General features: G+C 44.2%; 1 protein-coding gene across 3 annotated transcripts in view; it reads right to left on the bottom strand.

The window, feature by feature from the left end:
• Positions 1–18,703, bottom strand: part of LOC118401261 (enhancer of mRNA-decapping protein 4-like) — a 32,689-nt gene that overhangs the window by 13,198 nt on the left and 788 nt on the right. For 2 of the 3 annotated variants that reach the window (XM_035798622.2, XM_052474967.1), the window contains exons 2-24: positions 18,218–18,362; positions 17,677–17,788; positions 13,848–13,947; positions 9,094–9,280; positions 8,599–8,746; positions 8,357–8,461; positions 8,142–8,251; positions 7,918–8,025; positions 7,623–7,718; positions 7,407–7,506; positions 7,120–7,300; positions 6,936–7,002; positions 6,718–6,803; positions 6,410–6,600; positions 6,217–6,296; positions 5,972–6,107; positions 3,639–4,150; positions 3,414–3,515; positions 3,034–3,177; positions 2,886–2,943; positions 2,521–2,701; positions 765–920; positions 543–658 (exon numbers count right to left, since the gene is read on the bottom strand). In XM_035798622.2, the coding sequence (XP_035654515.1) occupies positions 543–658; positions 765–920; positions 2,521–2,701; positions 2,886–2,943; positions 3,034–3,177; positions 3,414–3,515; positions 3,639–4,150; positions 5,972–6,107; positions 6,217–6,296; positions 6,410–6,600; positions 6,718–6,803; positions 6,936–7,002; positions 7,120–7,300; positions 7,407–7,506; positions 7,623–7,718; positions 7,918–8,025; positions 8,142–8,251; positions 8,357–8,461; positions 8,599–8,746; positions 9,094–9,280; positions 13,848–13,947; positions 17,677–17,788; positions 18,218–18,362 (3,221 nt within the window). The remainder of the gene's footprint in view (positions 1–542; positions 659–764; positions 921–2,520; positions 2,702–2,885; positions 2,944–3,033; positions 3,178–3,413; positions 3,516–3,638; positions 4,151–5,971; positions 6,108–6,216; positions 6,297–6,409; positions 6,601–6,717; positions 6,804–6,935; positions 7,003–7,119; positions 7,301–7,406; positions 7,507–7,622; positions 7,719–7,917; positions 8,026–8,141; positions 8,252–8,356; positions 8,462–8,598; positions 8,747–9,093; positions 9,281–13,847; positions 13,948–17,676; positions 17,789–18,217; positions 18,363–18,703) is intronic. The other variant, XM_035798623.2, reaches the window with a different exon arrangement.

The following is an 18,703-nucleotide window of genomic DNA, read 5'->3' on the forward strand; positions in this document are numbered from 1 at the left end:
TTCATAGGCGCACCCCTCTGAACGTTATTAAATAATGGTTCTGTTCCGGAACAGTATAGATCACTTTCGATTTTTTTCGGTTCTGTTCCCTGAACCGGTTCCAACCATTGGTTTGAAGTTACTGAAATGCATCAGAAAGGTATTGGGAAGTTTAGGAAAACGTCAAGGAAGATAAGGCAATAACTGCATATGATCTTTTGTGTAGAAATTAACATCATTGCCTTCAATGATGTTCTTTCCTCTCCCCAGTTATTTGATGCAGATTTTGTGCCTGGTCCTGTCCACTATTCTAACGACACCCGCAGGGCATGTGAGCATTGTAGAGGGAAAGAGAAGGCATGTGTGTCTTAGCTTTAAGCAAATGGGGTCATAAAAGCTTATAGCCCCCATTGTTCAAAATGTAGAGATACATTTTGTAGGAAGAAAACCAAAACCCCTGTCACAACTGCTATAAGTAAATATCAAAGGTAAGTCAACATAACGTGGTTCTATGAACTAAGCAGCGCATTTTTTAAATCCCCCCTGAATTTGTTGCCACTAACCTTTGACTTGACGACTTTGCTAACGTTCTCCTTCAGTGCTGCCTCCACAGCCGTCAGCTTAGCAGCGATGGTGTTATTCATATGGGCAGTAACAGGCTCCAGACTCTTGATAATAGCTGTTTAGTAGCAAGGCCAAACATTTACTTCTCAGTGATTATACAGTTAACTTAATTTGATAAAAACTGCCGAATAAGTTAGGAAAAAGGAAGGAAGTGTACTGACTGGGAGGAACAGTTTTCTTCATCTCCTCTCGGAGAGTCTTGTCCAGACGGTTACACAGGGTGTTGTTGAGAGTTTGAGCCAGCTGCTGGGAGAGATGTTCCTGGAGTTGCTGGTTACGGTTCTGTCCCTCTGCTAGGATTCTCTCCATTCTCCTCTCTGAGAAACACCGCCAGGTCAAGGATCAAACAGTGGGTTGATAAGGATGTGCTGCTGCTACAAAACAATGTTCTTAAAGATGCAATATGCAGAAATGGCTCTGGCATTTCCTGGTTGCTAAAACTAATAGTTAGCCTAATTTCAGTTTGTGTGACAAAATAAGCATATAAACCACTAAAATATTTTCCATAACCAAATATATTGTATTTTCAGCTGGTGTACAAAAACTGCTTAGACTTGCTTTCAATGACAATGACAGACCAATAACTAATTTCTATGTGAATTTGGTCAGATTGCCCGAGAAGTTACATATTGCAGCTTTAAATTAGGCACCTTTCTAGATGTGAAAAGCGTCTTTATTCATGTGAATTGAATTCCATTTAAACTACAATATCTGCATTCATAACGCTTCCCTATACACTACATGGCCAAAAGTATGAGGACACCTGCTCGTCGAACATCTCATTCCAAAATCATGGTTATTCATATGGTGTTGGTCCCCCCTTTGCTGCTAGAACAGCCTCTTCTGGAAAGGCTTTCCACTAGAGGTTGGAAAATTGCTGCAGGGACTTCCATTGAGCCATGGCTGATTCCATTCAGCCACAAGAGCATTAGTGAGGTTAGGCACTGATGTTGGGCGATTAGGCCTGGTTCGCAGTCAGCGTTCCAATTCATCCCAAAGGTGTTTGATGGGGTTGAGGTCTGTGCAGTCCAGTCAAATTTTTCCACACAGATCAACAAGCCATTTCTGTATGGACCTTTGTGCACAGGGCATTGCATTGTCATTCTGAAACAGGAAAAGGCCATCCCCAAACTGTTACAACAAAGTTGGAAGCACAGAACCATCTAGAAAGTCATTGTATGCTGTAGCGTTAAGATTCCCCTTCACTGGAGCTAAAGAGCTTAGCCCGAACCATGAAAAACATCCCCAGACCATTATTCCTCTTCCACTAAACTTTACAGTTAGCACTATGCATTTGGGCAGGTAGCAAAATCCAGATTTGTCCATCGGTGAAGCATGACTCATCGCTCCAGAGAAAGCGTTTCCACTGCTCCCAAGTCCAATGGCTGCGAAACCTATTTCATGAAGCTTCCGACGAACAGTTCTTGTGCTGACGTTGCTTCCAGAGGCAGTTTGGAACGTTTGGAGGACAGATGATTTTTACACGCTATGCACTTCAGCATCGGTGGTGCCGTTCTGTGAGCTTGTGTAGCCTACCACTTCACGGCTGAGCCGTTGTTGCTCATTAAAGTTTACACTTAACAATAACAGCACTTACAGTTGACAGGGGCAGCTCTAGCAGGGCAGAAATTTGATGAACTGACTTGTTGGAAAGGTTGCATCCTATGACAGCACCACGTTGAAAGTCACTGAGCTCTTCAGTAAGGGCCACATTACTGCCAATGTTAATCTATGGAGACTGCATGGCTGTGTGCCAAATCTAATTTGAAAGAGTGTCCACATACTGATAGCCATGTAGTATAACTTGCAGTGATCATCTCATACAAAACTACATAATTTTCAATGGTACCACTACATAGGGAGATCTAGGAGTTGGCACTGATTGTAATTTGTGACATGTCCCAGTTGTAAGGATACGTTCATGCTCCTGCTGGCTGACCATGACGTGCTCCACATGGGCTATGACAGAGCTCTGCACGGCGTCCATGTGGCCCGTCACTCTCTGCAGCAGCTCTAGCTGACTCTGACGGAGATCCGCTAGCTCCCTCTGCTGGTTACGCAGCAGCATCAGCAGCTCTTCCTGCACCTCAGGGTTCATCTGCAACAGGTTAGATCAGATTACATGGTGTCTAGACCAGGTAGAATGTATCATCTAATTATCAGGGAACAAATGGTATTGCTGAAAATGTATGTATAATGGAAACATCTTGGTGCCAGTATTATAATCACAACTTAAAGATAAAAAGTAAGTGAATCATATTCATTCAGCCATGATCACTTACCTGATGTTGATGGTTATGATGCTCAGGCTGCCTGGACTGAGAGGCATGAGATGCATCCCTAAAAAGAGAGAAGGCAAAGAGGCCATTAGACATGGAAGTAAATATCAGAGAATAACATTCTGTGGTAACTGTCATGGTCATCACCCACACGTCATCTTTTTTACTCTTCCTCTTGAGTTTAGGGGAGCCTCTGGGAGAGCTCTTCCACTCCTTCACTGGCAGTCTTTGAGACGACCTGGCTCCACAGTTCCCGGAGGACGACGCTAGACTGGCCACCTCGTCATCATGGTCACTGTGACAGGAAAACAAAGCAAGAGGAGTTTAAGTGCCCACAATAGGTGGTGATAATGGGTACACGGCATGGGTACAAAAAAACCTGTGCAGGTTTAAGATGAACATTAAATCAGAATCAAGAATACATTAAATGGAAACTTTAATCAAGCATTGACTTCCAAAACACAGCAAATACTGCATCCCTCCAGGGCTATTGACAACGAAAGGGAAGTTCTAGAGATGCGACTATCTTACCTTTGTTCTGCACTGGCGTCCTGACTGTCATTCTGGGTTAAGTGGTAGGTGCGTCTGTGGTATGGAGAGGACATGTGTCTGTCCTTCATTTCCTCCCTTGAGCTAAAAGCAAGAAATACCATTTAAAACTAAAAAGCCGATTTGTGTAGGTTCTTCAGGTTGCATGCATAGGTAAAGACACTGTGCCTATGTCCACGCGTGTGTGTGTGTGTGAGACTGTCTTACCAGTCTCCTAGGCCGTTGTCCCGCAGGCTGTTGCGCGTTTCCCGTGTGATGTCGGGAGCTGCAGGCCAGGGGTGGCTTGTGTTGTTGTCAGAGCAGGAGGCAGCGGCAGCTGCAGCAGCATTCTCCTGTGTCAGGGCATTCTCCAGTAGTGAAGGAGTGTTACTGAGCCTCTGCTCCGCCTCCACTGCTCCAGCACCCAGCTCCAGGGTCAGGTGGCCGTGGTCAGAGTTGTTCCGGTTCCGTGGAGAGAGGTGGTGAAGGGCTGAGGCTGCTGAAGCCATGCTGTCTGTGTGAAGGGCTGGGAGAGGGTCTCGGGATTCAGCTCCAGACACAACCCCCAGGCTTCGCTGCAGCGTATCAGAGGCGATCTCAGGGATGTCCTGGGACATGGCCGTGGAGGCAGATGAGATGACGTCTGGAGAGCGAGCCAGGGTGGGAGAGGCATGCTGAATCAGCATAGGCTCAATGGCCTGTGGGTCCAGCGAGAGGGGCGGGTTTGGAGAGGGAAGCACCTGTAGAGGGCAGAATGGGTAGGTGAGGGGGAACATGAGCATATGAGGAGTGGTCTTTTGTAGAGGTCGACTGATTATTGGAGGACCAAAAAAAGCAGATACATTTAAAAATATTGGCAGATTTTAATCGGTATGTATTTGTAATAATGACCATTACAATAATATTTAATTAACACTTATTTTAACTTAATATAAATACATCAATCAAATCAATTTAGCCTCAAATAAATAAGTATTGCCAGTGTAACAGTATAGCTTCCGTCACTTTCCTCAGCCCTACCTGGGCTCGAACCAGGAACACAACGACCACCCTCGAAGCATCATAACCCATCGCTCCACAAAAGCCGCGGCCATTGCAGAGCAAGGGGAACAACTACTCCCAGTCTCAGAGCGAGTGACGTTTGAAACACTATTAGCACGAAAATGCTGTTTGAATGACTGCTTACGAGCATGCTGCCGACCATCGCTCAGTCAGACTGCTCTATCAAATCATAGACTTAGTTATAACATAATAACACACAGAAATACGAGCCTTTGGTCATTAATATGGTCGAATCCGGAAACTATCATCATTTCGAAAACCAAACGTTTATTCTTTTCAGTGAAATACGGAACCGTTCTGTATTTTATCTAACGGATGGCATCCAAGTTAAATATTGCTGTTATACATTGAACAACCTTCAATGTCATAATTATGTACAATTCATTACGGTCTTTGTTAAGAATAAATGGTCTTCACACAGTTCGCAACGAGCCAGGCGGCCCAAACTGCTGCATATACCGACTGCTTGCACGGAAGGCAAGAGAAGTGACAATTTCCCTAGTTATAAGAAATTCATGTTAGCAGGCAATATTAACTAAATATGCAGGTTTAAAAAATATATACTTGTGTATTGATTTTAAAGAAAGGCTTTGATGTTTATGGGTAGGTACACATTGGTGCAACCACAGTGCTTTTTTCATGAATGCGTTTGTTAAATGATCACTCGTTTGGCGATTCGATGAGAAATTAACAGGCATTGATTATATGCAATGCAGGACACGCCAGATAAACTAGTAATACCATCAACCATGTTTAGTTAACTAGTGATTATGTTAAGATTGATTGTTTTTTTATAAGATAAGTTTAATGCTAGCTAGCAACATGGCTTCTTGCTGCCCTCGCGTAACAGGTAGTCAGCCTGCCACGCAGTCTCCTCGTGGAGTGCAATGTAAGGCAGGTGGTTAGAGTGTTGGACTAGTAACCAGAAGGCTACAAAAACCTGTCGTTCTGCCCCTGTACAAGGCAGTCAACCCATCGTTCCTAGGCTGTCATTGAAAGTAAGAATGTGTTCTTGCCTCGTTAGATAAAGGTGGAAAATTATTTATTTTTTCAAATGAAATAAATAGGCTGCAATCGGTGTCCATAAATACCGATTGCTATGAAAACTTTGAATAGGCCCTAATTAAATCGGCCATTCGTGGTCCTTCTGTAGCACAGTTGGTAGAGCATGGTGCTTGTAACGCCAGGATAGTGGGTTCGATTCCCGGGACCACCCATACGTAGAATGTATGCACACATGACTGTAAGTCGCTTTGGATAAAAGCGTCTGCTAAATGGCATATATTATTATTATTATTATATTATTCCGATTAATCGGAAGACCAAAGTGGAACAAGGAGTAAGGATGATGTCACATATGACGGAGGGACGAGAGGTCTTGTAAGTTGACAAACATGTTACGTTGGCCCCTCAGCCAATTGCAGCACACAATTCTGCATTCTAACCGCGTGAAATGACTGCGCTGTATGTGCTAGCGTCCATGCAAGTGTGTGGCCTACCGGCATGTTGTCCCCTAGGCCTGAGATGAGAAGGGAGCTGGCTCTGGGGCTGCTGGTGCTCGCACTGAGGGTCAGACTGCTACTGCTGCTGCTCTCCACAGACATCTTGGAGTTCTGGGTCAGCTCCTCTCCTCCCCTGCAGACATTGACATCAGAAGAGTCAGGGGATATCAAAGCACAATCTCCTTCCTTGTTCAGTCAATTATGAATTCCTTCCCTGTTATGCACCCTTTGAGTTGACCTACCTGGCGCCACTGTCAGAGTTGCTGGTCATGGCTGTCACAATTTTCAGGCTGCTGGCACTGCTGCCTGGGGAGGCTGGGACCTGGGAGGGAAGGGCAGAAATCAAGTTCAAAGCGCAATCAAGATCCAGGACTAATATCCCTCCCTTCGATATTCGCTAGCATTTTGATAGAGTAGTGAGGGAACTGGACATACTGAAGCACTGGGGGTCATGAAGGCGTCAGGGGTCATGAGCTTGGGCATAGCGGCGGCGCCAGTGGGGGACATGAAGTCAACAGGAGCAGGAAGGGCGGGAATCTTCCGGAGATCATTTTGGGAGCCACATCCGGACTCCTTGTCAGAGCTCAAACCTTCCATGCTCATGTCTGTCAAGTGATCCGAAAAACCTAGAAAAGCACAAAGACCGATTAATACATGAAAATATGGGATAATGTTTCTAAAATCTCTTAAACTGAGTAAAGAATAGTTTTGGTTTATGACGACCAACGGTTCTCTTAACTCACCAAAGCCATCGTTTGAGTGAGGCAGAAATGAGGACGAGCCAGACCCTAGGTTTGGCTGGAACCAGATCTGCACATCTTGAAGAGACCTGTGGACAGAAGAATACACCTAAACACTAATAAAGGTGTATGAAATGGGATACTAAAAACTGATTAAATAGTCACAATTTCAATGCAGACCTCTGCGTAAATATGATAATAGGACCTGAATGACAACTCACTTTGTGTGGACACAGTACAGCTTTATTTGGATCCCAGCTCTGGATTCCATTGGGCCCTGGATGCCCTCTAGAGATAACAGGAAGAAAAATACAAAAATTATACCCATGATAACACAGGGGTCAGACCAGCCCATCATTAGATTAGGTAGTAGCGGTAATCGGGATCCAAGAAGGTGACACCAACCAGCAGTCATACTCTCGCTCTCCTCATCTGGGGGGAGGACCTCTGTGTGGCGCAGGCGGCTGCGGCTGACGTCCTGAACACCAAAGCTGAGTACAGGGTGTGTGAGCAGGAACTCAGACACGGCTGTGAAGCTGGCATGGCCCTTCTCCTGGTCCTGCAACAACTCCATCACATACAACACCTAGAGGGACAAAACAAAACAGGGTTAATAACTCATCCTGATAGACAAAAAGGATTACAGTTGGTAGATAGATCATAGTGATATAGCAGGACACAGAAATTCTGACCTTTCTCTGTACGTCGCTGAGGATGAGGCATTCTGCAGAGAGGTCCAGGCTGGCCTTTAGACTGGGCAGGACTGAGGAGTTGAACGGGTCTGGAGAGAACCTGAAGGACATGTACATAGGCTATTGTTAAAACAGGTCCAGTAACGGCGGTATGAATGAGACAACTTGCAAAGCATGAAAGAGCAGTGAAAAACACAGGTAAAAAAACAGTCAGACCTGATGGTCTGCAGGCAGGTCCATGACACTGTGCACCACATCTTCAGCTCCTGGTTCTGATCAGCTCCAGTAATCAGAAAGCGCCAGAATGGAACACTAGAAAGGAAAAAGAGGGGGTCTAACAAATCTCTCATCGGTCCTCAAGAGTAAATTACACTGATTGCATTGGGTAATGCTCTAAAAATCCATACATCTATGTAATCCTGGGTAACCAAATGTCACTTTCGCTAAATAAATACTCAACACCTGTTCAGCTAAAGACGTACAGCAGCAGAAGAGAACAGTAGGGACTTACTCTGGGTCCTGTTTCTTGTGGTTGTCACAGAACAGCAGGCAGGAGAGGGGGTTCCCATTGTGGGGCTGCCACTCATGCAGACATCTGTGAAAGAAGCCGGGGAGAGGACTTCACAGAGGAAAGTAAAAGTAACCATAGAGATACAGACGGAAAGGAATTGCAAGAAACTGGAATTTTAATATAAATATTATATTATAAAAGAGTAATATTGAGTCAAGATCTACCTTGGCTGGTCCTGTCCTTCAATGTAGATTTGCCAGAATTTTACATAACCATCATGACTGGCTGTGGCCAAGACTGTGCCATCTGGAGACAGGGCACCTTCACTTATACGCTGGAGAAAAACACCACCCAAAACTAAATTTCCACACTAAAAACCAGTCTGTAATTAAGTGCTTTCCATACTGGAAACAGACAATGTGATTACTAAATGCCATACCTCGGTATGTCCTTTTATGGTTATAACGCCGTCCTTCAGGTCAGTGGCATCTACTGGCCAGGTGCTATTGTTGCTGCGGAGGATCTCCAGATCCCACACCTCAGCCTGGGGAGAAAAGACAGGACAATCAGCAAAGGGGAGGCAGTGAATTAAAAAGATAGTACAAAGGGACGAGGAGGAAGAGTTTGTCTGAGACATGGGTAAATACATAAGTCTGATTGTGTCCAATAGGGCATACATACTCTGTCTTCATGCAGCAGGGCCAGGGTCTGGCTAGCATCCTCAGGGTTCTCTTCATTGTCCTCTAGGATGAAAGGACACCAGATCAACCTCCTATTGGAGTTTAGAGGTGTGTCTTCAGGCCTCCGGATGTGGACAACCACTTGATCCCTGAGAAGCATGTGGGTTAAGGTGTGTAACACCGCAGCTGTACACCACAGGATGTCGGTGACACCTTAAATGGGGAGGACGTACTCGTGGTAATGGCTTAAGCGGAATGTTATCAAATGCATCCAACACATGGTTTTCATGCGTTTGATGCCATTCCGTTCGCTCCAGCCATTATGAGCCATACTCCCCTCAGCAGCCTCCACTGCTGTACACATATCACAAAGTACTTTTAAAAATGGTCAAAACCAGGTAAAATGCATAGTTAATTTATTTTACTTAACCTTTAACTACACGAAGCAGTAAGTGACCAACTGAAGTGTAATTATTGGGCAGAATGAAGAGGATACTGGATCTTGCTGCTGTGGCAGGTGAGCTGCCAGATGACCAGGTTGCCAGCTTCATCAACACATCCCAGCAGGGTGGAGTCCAGATGGGCGAAGGCCAGGTCTGTGACTGCACCAGTGAAGCCCTTCAGCAGGGTGCGCTCGGCGGAGCCCAGGCTCAACACACGGATCATGGCCTGGTTGTTTGCTCCTGTACACAAGTACAAAACCTGAGTTTGCGAGCCAACTTCTGTAACATTCTGAATCAATCTGGATCTGTTGGTTTTACATGAAAAGCTTAGGCAGAGTTAAATACCCAGTGCTTGACTTGGGTGGACCGGAGCGGAGTACCGGCACCTCAAATTTGTTACGACTTGACCTCAAGCATCTCTTATAGAATACTAGCTCAAAAGTATGTTGGCGCTCCTGCACCTAAATATAAAGTATGAGTGTGGGCATGTTGTTTGTAATTCTCTCATCACTATGATGTTGATTATGTGCTTTAAATGACATAGGGAAATCAATACAGATAAATGAATAGATCACAGGGGTCTTGGCAGTCACACTTATGTCGGGCAATATTATGATAGAATCGTCTATATAAGATGATTGACAGCCATTGTCAATGGTGACGACATCGTGATGTGACAGACGATAGTTTGACTGGCGCCACCCAAGCAAAGCTCTCTGACACCATCTTGTCTACCAGTTTAAAAAAAAGTACTCTATAATCCTCCTTAGCACTCTCCATTCAATAGGCCATGAATGTGACTGAAGGATATGTTTTGTTTTATGCATGGCTTTCTCACAATGAAACAACGAACGTAACAGAATTCCATCTTAAAATGCTATTAGAATAGCCTAAAAATGTAAGGTAGCCAGAGGATTAATAATAAGAGAACGTAACGACTGTTCCCTGATGGAAGGAAATGAGATACAAGTCGCACGCTCGCGAAAAGATGAAAGATCTACAATCACGCCTGATAAGGCAAATTAAATCTGCGCTTCACAAAATGGTGTTATACCTCGTTTCCCCTCCTTCAGGGAACATTAGTTATAGAACATATCAACTTTGGTACAACATACTATGGGGGAATATGATCACGCCCCAAGCCGACCCCAACTGATACTAAATGAAAACAGCCAATGGTAAACCACCGAGACCTGACCCTGCCAGATGCAGAAGTCTGGGTATTGCCCAGACTAGAGGTTGACCGATTAAAATCGGCATGGCCAATTCATTTGGGCCGATTTTAAGTTTCCATAACTATCTGTATTTTTGGATGTCGATTACATTGCACTCCGAGGACACTGCATGGCAAGATGACCATCTGTTACACAAGTGCAGCAAGGTAAGTTGCTAGCTAGCATTAAACTTATCTTATGGGTGATAACCCTAACCCTACATTGACTCTGTACCGGTACCACCTGTATATAGCCTTGTTACTGTTATTTTGTTGCCCTAATCAGTTGTTATTTTTCTATTTTCTAGATTTTTTTTAAAACTTCAGTTTGAGTAAATAATTAAAACACATTGTTCTTCAAATTGCATAGTCAGTCAAAACCTCTTGGGGCTAGGGGGGCAGAATTTTCACTTTTGGATAAATAGCGTGACCAATTTCAACTTCCTGCTACTCATGCCAAGAATATAAGATATGCATATTATTCATAAATTTGGATAGAAAACACTGAAGTTTCTAAAACTGTTTGAATCATGTCTGTGAGTATAACAGAACTTATGTAGCAGGCAAAACCCTGAGGACTAACTGTTCAGAATATATATATATATATATATATATATATATATATATAGCCTTGCGAAAGTATTCAGCCCCCTTGAACTTTGCGACCTTTTGCCACATTTCAGGCTTCAAACATAAAAATATAAAACTATTTTTTTGTGAAGAATCAACAACAAGTGGGACAGAATCATGAAGTGGAACGACATTTATTGGATATTTCAAACTTTTTTAACAAATCAAAAACTGAAAAATTGGGCGTGCAAAATTACTCAGCCCCTTTACTTTCAGTGCAGCAAACTCTCTCCAGAAATCCAGTGAGGATCTCTGAATGATCCAATGTTGACCTAAATGACTAATGATGATAAATACAATCCACCCGTGTGTAATCAAGTCTCCGTATAAATTCACCTGCACTGTGATAGTCTCAGAGGTCCGTTAAAAGCGCAGAGAGCATCATGAAGAACAAGGAACACACCAGGCAGGTCCGAGATACTGTTGTGAAGAAGTTTAAAGCCGGATTTGGATACAAAAAGATTTCCCAAGCTTTAAACATCCCAAGGAGCACTGTGCAAGTGATAATATTGAAATGGAAGGAGTATCAGACCACTGCAAATCTACCAAGACCTGGCCGTCCCTCTAAACTTTCAGCTCATACAAGGAGAAGACTGATCAGAGATGCAGTCAAGAGGCCCATGATCACTCTGGATGAACTGCAGAGATCTACAGCTGAGGTGGGACACTCTGTCCATAGGACAACAATCAGTCGTATATTGCACAAATCTGGCCTCTATGGAAGAGTGGCAAGAAGAAAGCCATTTCTTAAAGATATAAAAAGTGTTGTTTAAAGTTTGCCACAAGCCACCTGGGAGACACACCAAACATGTGGAAGGTGCTCTGGTCAGATGAAACCAAAATTGAACTTTTTGGCAACAATGCAAAACGTTATGTTTGGCGTAAAAGCAACACAGCTCATCACCCTGAACCCACCATCCTCACTGTCAAACATGGTGGTGGCAGCATCATGGTTTGGGCCTGCTTTTCTTCAGCAGGGACAGGGAAGATGGTTCAAATTGATGGGAAGATGGATGAAGCCAAATACAGGACCATTCTGGAAGAAAACCTGATGGAGTCTGCAAAAGACCTGAGACTGGGACGGAGATTTGTCTTCCAACAAGACAATGATCCAAAACATAAAGCAAAATCTACAATGGAATGGTTCAAAAATAAACATATCCAGGTGTTAGAATGGCCAAGTCAAAGTCCAGACCTGAATCCAATCGAGAATCTGTGGAAAGACCTGAAAACTGCTGTTCACAAATGCTCTCCATCCAACCTCACTGAGCTCGAGCTGTGTGGCAAGGAGGAATGGGAAAAAATTTCAGTCTCTCGATGTGCAAAACTGATAGAGACATACCCCAAGCGACTTACAGCTGTAATCACAGCTGTAATCGCAGCAAAAGGTGGCGCTACAAAGTATTAACTTAAGGGGGCTGAATAATTTTGCACGCCCAATTTTTCAGTTTTTGATTTGTTAAAAAAGTTTGAAATATCCAATAAATGTCGTTCCACTTCATGATTGTGGGCCACTTGTTGATTCTTCACAAAAAATACAGTTTTATATCTTTATGTTTGAAGCCTGAAATGTGGCAAAAGGTTATTACTTTATGCAAAGTTCAAGGGGGCCAAATACTTTCGCAATTTGGCACTGTATTATATATATATATATATATATATGTGTATGTGTATGTATATATATATATATATATATATATATATATATATATATATATATATATATATATGGACGGAATTAATCAAACAAAAAAGACCAATTGTGATGTTTATGGGACATATTGAAGTGCCAACAAAAGGTAATGCATGTTTTATATTTTACTTCAGCGTTTTGTGTCGCGCCTGAAGGGTTGAAATATGCTAACCCCTTTGTTTACTGCTGGTGTTATCATCAGATAATAGCTTCTTATGCTTGACCGAAAAGCATTTTAAAAATCTGACATGTTGGCTGGATTCACAACGAGTGTAGCTTTAATTGAGTGTCTTACATGTGTGATTTTTATAGTATTTTATTTGAATCTGCACTCTGCATTTTCCCTGGCAATTGGCAAGTTCAGACATTTGCGTCCCGCTTATCCCAAAGAGGTTTTAAGGGCTTTTAAGTAAGCATTTCACTGACATGTTGTATTCGGCGCATGTACAAATACAATTTGATTTAACTTTGCGGCTGAGCCGTTGCTGCTCCTAGAAGTTTCCACTTCGCAATAAAAGCACTTGCAGTTGATCGTAGCAGCTCTAGCAGGGCAGAAATTTGACTAACTAACATGTTGGAAAGGTGGCATCCCATGTCAGTGCCACATTGAAATTTACTGAGCTCTTCAGTATGGGCCATTCTACTGCCATTGTTTGTCTATGGAGATTGCATGGCTGTGTGGTCGATTCTATATACCTGCCAGCAATGGGGCTGCAGAGTAGCCTAGTGGTTAGAGCGCTGGACAAGTAACCGGAAGTTTGCGAGTTCAAACCCCCGAGCTGACAAGGTACAAATCTGTCATTCTGCCCCTGAACAGGCAGTTAACCCACTATTCCTAGGCAGTCATTGAAAATAAGAATTTGTTCTTAACTGACTTGCCTAGTTAAATAAAGGTTAAAAAAAAAAAATTGTGGCTGAAATTGCTGAATCCACTCATTTGAAGGGGTACACGTATATTTTTTCCAATCAAAAGGACACGTTTGTGGTTTCCAAGGCATATAAATATAAATGGAACATACGGTCAGAGTAAGCCATTTGTGTAATCAATCTTGTTATTGTTTCACCAGAACAAGTGCTTAAATGAGGCAAAACTGATTTTGGGTGTATTTGATGCTAATAAAGTTTGCTGCTGACACCCCAGCAATCCATCACTGCACTGCCTGGTTAAGCCAAATAAATAGTCAACTGGACTTCCAGAATGTCAGACATTGGCCTGGAGAGGACTCCTAAATTTGTACAAATAAAATGGCAATACATGTTTCCACACTCACCTCGGATTGCATATGCCAGGTATAAGTTAGAAACTGCAATCAGGTTGCCGTAGTAATGCTTGTGCTCCCAGTCGTACTTGGCGACAGGCTGGATTTTTACCTGCATGGAACAAGAGAAAGAGTTCAAATTAGGGACCCATATTTACAGAGAGCAACTGACTTGCCAAGAAAAATGTGTATTAGGTTAACATGATAGATATCCAACCAATGGTAGTAAGCTCTACACAGTAGACTGCTCTGTAATGAATTGCTTAGCTACCTAGCGATATCTGGACTTGAGATACAGCCACCCTTTGCCTAAAAAAAACTAGCTTTCCATTGTTTTCATCTATCAATATTTGTGTTGCGACCCTGGTGTTTCTGCCAGAGGCATTTCTATGTTCTCAAGGACAGAACGGGGAACACAAAATGTTTAAATGCCCAGTACAGTAGTTCTCAATAAGAAATAATTTCTCTAACAATTAAGTACACTAAGCCAAAGGTATGTGGACACCCCTTCAAATTGGTGGATTCAGCTATTTCAGCCATACCCGTTGCTGACAGGTGTATAAAATGAGCACACAGCCATGCGACCTCAATTTACAAACATTGGCAGTAGAATGGCTGGTACTGAAGCGCTCTGACTTTCAATGTGACACCATCATAGGATGCCACCTTTCCATAAGTTGGTTCGTCAAATTTCTGCCCCTCCCCCCCCCTCCTCCCTCTCTGCAGATGACTTTGTCAACCATTTTGAAAAGAAGGTCGATGACATCCGATCCTCGTTTGCTAAGTCAAACGACACCGCTGGTTCTGCTCACACTGCCCTACCCGGTGCTCTGACCTCTTTCTCCCCTCTCTCTCCAGATGAAATCTTGCGTCTTGTGACGGCCGGCCGCCCAACAACCTGCCCGCTCGACCCTATCCCCTCCTCTCTTCTCCAGACCATTTCCGGAGACCTTCTCCCTTACCTCACCTCGCTCATCAACTCATCCCTGACCGCTGGCTACGTCCCTTCCGTCTTCAAGAGAGCGAGAGTTGCACCCCTTCTGAAAAAACCTACACTCGATCCCTCCGATGTCAACAACTACAGACCAGTATCCCTTCTTTCTTTTCTCTCCAAAACTCTTGAATGTGCCGTCCTTGGCCAGCTCTCCCGCTATCTCTCTCAGAATGACCTTCTTGAATCAAATCAGTCAGGTTTCAAGACTAGTCATTCAACTGAGACTGCTCTTCTCTGTATCACGGAGGCGCTCCGCACCGCTAAAGCTAACTCTCTCTCCTCTGCTCTCATCCCTCTAGACCTATCGGCTGCCTTCGATACTGTGAACCATCAGATCCTCCTCTCCACCCTCTCCGAGTTGGGCATCTCCGGCGCGGCCCACGCTTGGATTGCGTCCTACCTGACAGGTCGCTCCTACCAGGTGGCGTGGCGAGAATCTGTCTCCTCACCACGCGCTCTCACCACTGGTGTCCCCCAGGGCTCTGTTCTAGGCCCTCTCCTATTCTCGCTATACACCAAGTCACTTGGCTCTGTCATAACCTCACATGGTCTCTCCTATCATTGCTATGCAGACGACACACAATTAATCTTCTCCTTTCCTCCTTCTGATGACCAGGTGGTGAATCGCATCTCTGCATGTCTGGCAGACATATCAGTGTGGATGACGGATCACCACCTCAAGCTGAACCTCGGCAAGACGGAGCTGCTCTTCCTCCTGGGGAAGGACTGCCCGTTCCATGATCTCGCCATCACGGTTGACAACTCCATTGTGTCCTCCTCCCAGAGCGCTAAGAACCTTGGCGTGATCCTGGACAACACCCTGTCGTTCTCAACTAACATCAAGGCGGTGGCCCGTTCCTGTAGGTTCATGCTCTACAACATCCGCAGAGTACGACCCTGCCTCACACAGGAAGCGGCGCAGGTCCTAATCCAGGCACTTGTCATCTCCCGTCTGGATTACTGCAACTCGCTGTTGGCTGGGCTCCCTGCCTGTGCCATTAAACCCCTACAACTCATCCAGAACGCCGCAGCCCGTCTGGTGTTCAACCTTCCCAAGTTCTCTCACGTCACCCCGCTCCTCCGCTCTCTCCACTGGCTTCCAGTTGAAGCTCGCATCCGCTACAAGACCATGGTGCTTGCCTACGGAGCTGTGAGGGGAACGGCACCTCAGTACCTCCAGGCTCTGATCAGGCCCTACACCCAAACAAGGGCACTGCGTTCATCCACCTCTGGCCTGCTCGCCTCCCTACCACTGAGGAAGTACAGTTCCCGCTCAGCCCAGTCAAAACTGTTCGCTGCTCTGGCCCCCCAATGGTGGAACAAACTCCCTCACGACGCCAGGACAGCGGAGTCAATCACCACCTTCCGGAGACACCTGAAACCCCACCTCTTTAAGGAATACCTAGGATAGGATAAAGTAATCCTTCTCACCCCCCCCCCCCCTTAAAAGATTTAGATGCACTATTGTAAAGTGGCTGTTCCACTGGATGTCATAAGGTGAATGCACCAATTTGTAAGTCGCTCTGGATAAGAGTGTCTGCTAAATGACTTAAATGTAAATGTAAATGTAGAATTGTTCCGGTCAACTAAGTGCTGTTATTGGTAAGTGGAAACATCTAGGGGCAACAAGGGGCTCAGCCGCGGAGTGGTAGGCCAAACAAGCACACAGAATGGGACTGCCGTGTGCTGAAACGAGTAAAAATCGTCTCGCTTCGGCTGCAACCCTCACTACCGAGGCCCAAACTGACTCGAAGCAACGTCAGCACAGAACTGTTTGTCTGGAGCTTCATGAAATGAGTTTCCATGGCGGAGCAGCTGCACACAAGCCTACAATCACAATACGCAATGCCAAGAGTTGGCTGGAGCGGTGTAAAACTCTGCACCAGTGGAAATACGTTCGCGGGAATGATGACTCACGATTTACCATCTGGCACTCCGATGGACAAATCTGGGTTTAGCGGATGCCAGGAGAAAGCTACCTGCCCGAAAGCATAGTGACAACTGTAAAGTTTGATGGAGGAGGAATAATGGTTTGGGGCTGTTTTTCATGGTTCGGGCTAGGCCCCTTAGTTCAAGTGACGGGAAATCTTAACGTTACAGCATACAATGACATTCTAGACGACTCTGTGCTTCCAACTTTCAGAAACAGTAGTTTGGGGAAGGCACATTCCGATTTCAGCATGACAATGTCCCCGTGCACAAAGCAAGGTCCATAAAGAAATGGTTTGTCGAGATAGGCATGGAAGAATTTGACTGGCCTAGACAGAGCCCTAACCTCAAACCCATCAAACACCTTTGGGATGAATTGGAACGCAGACTGCGAGCCAGGCCTAATCGCCCAATCTCACTAATGGTCATGGCTGAACAAAAACAAGTCCCAGCAGCAATGTTCCAACATCTAGTGGAAAGCCTTCCCTGAACAGTGTCGGCTGTTACAGTTACAAAGGGGGGGACCAACTCCATATTAATGCACATTATTTTGGAATGAGATTTTTGACAAGCAGGTGTCCACATACTTTTGGTTATGTAGTGTAACTTAGTGTAATAGTTTTCCATTTAAAATCGTCAGAAATGATTGCACAAAAATCAATTTAGCAAAACATTTCTCAAGCTAAAATTGCTCGGACTGATATTTATTTTCCCCATTAGCCGACGCCTATGGAAACCGCTAGTCTTACTGGGATCTGACAAATGAAAAATACATTGACAAAAAAAACTTTAGATACATTTAAAAAAACATTAACATGTTCTTATGTTGTTAAACTCATCAGCTATTGCACAAATATGATACAAAACACATGAAACACTAAATTGACTGTACTGGGTCTTTAATCCTTAAAGTCTTACCTTGTTGCTGCCACGGGCCTTGCTGTCAATGCTTGAGTCTCGACTGGCCACAATTTCAACATTGTTGGATGTGATGGGAATGCAAGTGGAGCCATCATCCCCAGAGAGGCAGCTGATAAAGAAACCAAATACAATGTTTCCAAACTGGGTACTTGATCTCCTTAAAATATCTAGATGGAACATTATTAATCAAAGAGACTTATAGCACTTAGCAAGGTCCCAACATTGCTTTACAATTGTATAAAGAAAAAACAGGCATAAACTAAGACTCAACAACATGAACAAAGCTGGAGGGAGGGGGGAGGAATACGAACCCTGTTTAGAGTAAGGGACAGGATACCAACCCGGTTTAGGGTAAGGTACAGGTTTAGGGTAAGGTTGTGCTCAATATGGTGAAGGGGCAGACATTGGTTTTTGTTTCAACATTTAATCAACCCAAATGATTTTCACAGCATACCAAATGTGAATTTCTATAGCTGAGAAATATGTGCATGCAGAGAAAAATACAACATAATAAAGTAGACGTAACATTACTACTTACATTATCTGGCACTCTTGGGTATTCATGTTCTCTGAATTAGGGCCTGTGGATTCATCCATCGTTGACCTGCTGCCAGCTCCCAGCAGAAGTCCATTCAATTCGCCATTGAAAGATGTTTTTCTTTGGCTCTCACATGGAGATGCGTCTACGAAAACAACCACCTGTGAGTAACTGGATATCACCAAACGAAGACATCTTAAAGCCCTATTATTAAAAAGTATGCGTTGAGCAGAGAATGGGAATCTCGTGCCACCAGGAAACCTTAACCTTCTTAATGCTGACATTCGAGGACTGATGTTTCATCGCTTCCAAAGAAACTAGGCAACCTCGTGCGGTATGATTTGGTACCTGCTGCCAAATTATTTAGTTACCTACCAAGCCAGTTACTCATCATCAATTAACCTTATGGAGGTAGGTAGCATTTGGTCACTTCCAAACGCCAACCAGCTAGCTAGCTATGCAAAGTACGCTAGTTTGATAACGAAC

The sequence above is a fragment of the Oncorhynchus keta genome, chromosome 22 (assembly GCF_023373465.1).
Source record: "Oncorhynchus keta strain PuntledgeMale-10-30-2019 chromosome 22, Oket_V2, whole genome shotgun sequence".
Classification (NCBI taxonomy): domain Eukaryota; kingdom Metazoa; phylum Chordata; class Actinopteri; order Salmoniformes; family Salmonidae; genus Oncorhynchus; species Oncorhynchus keta.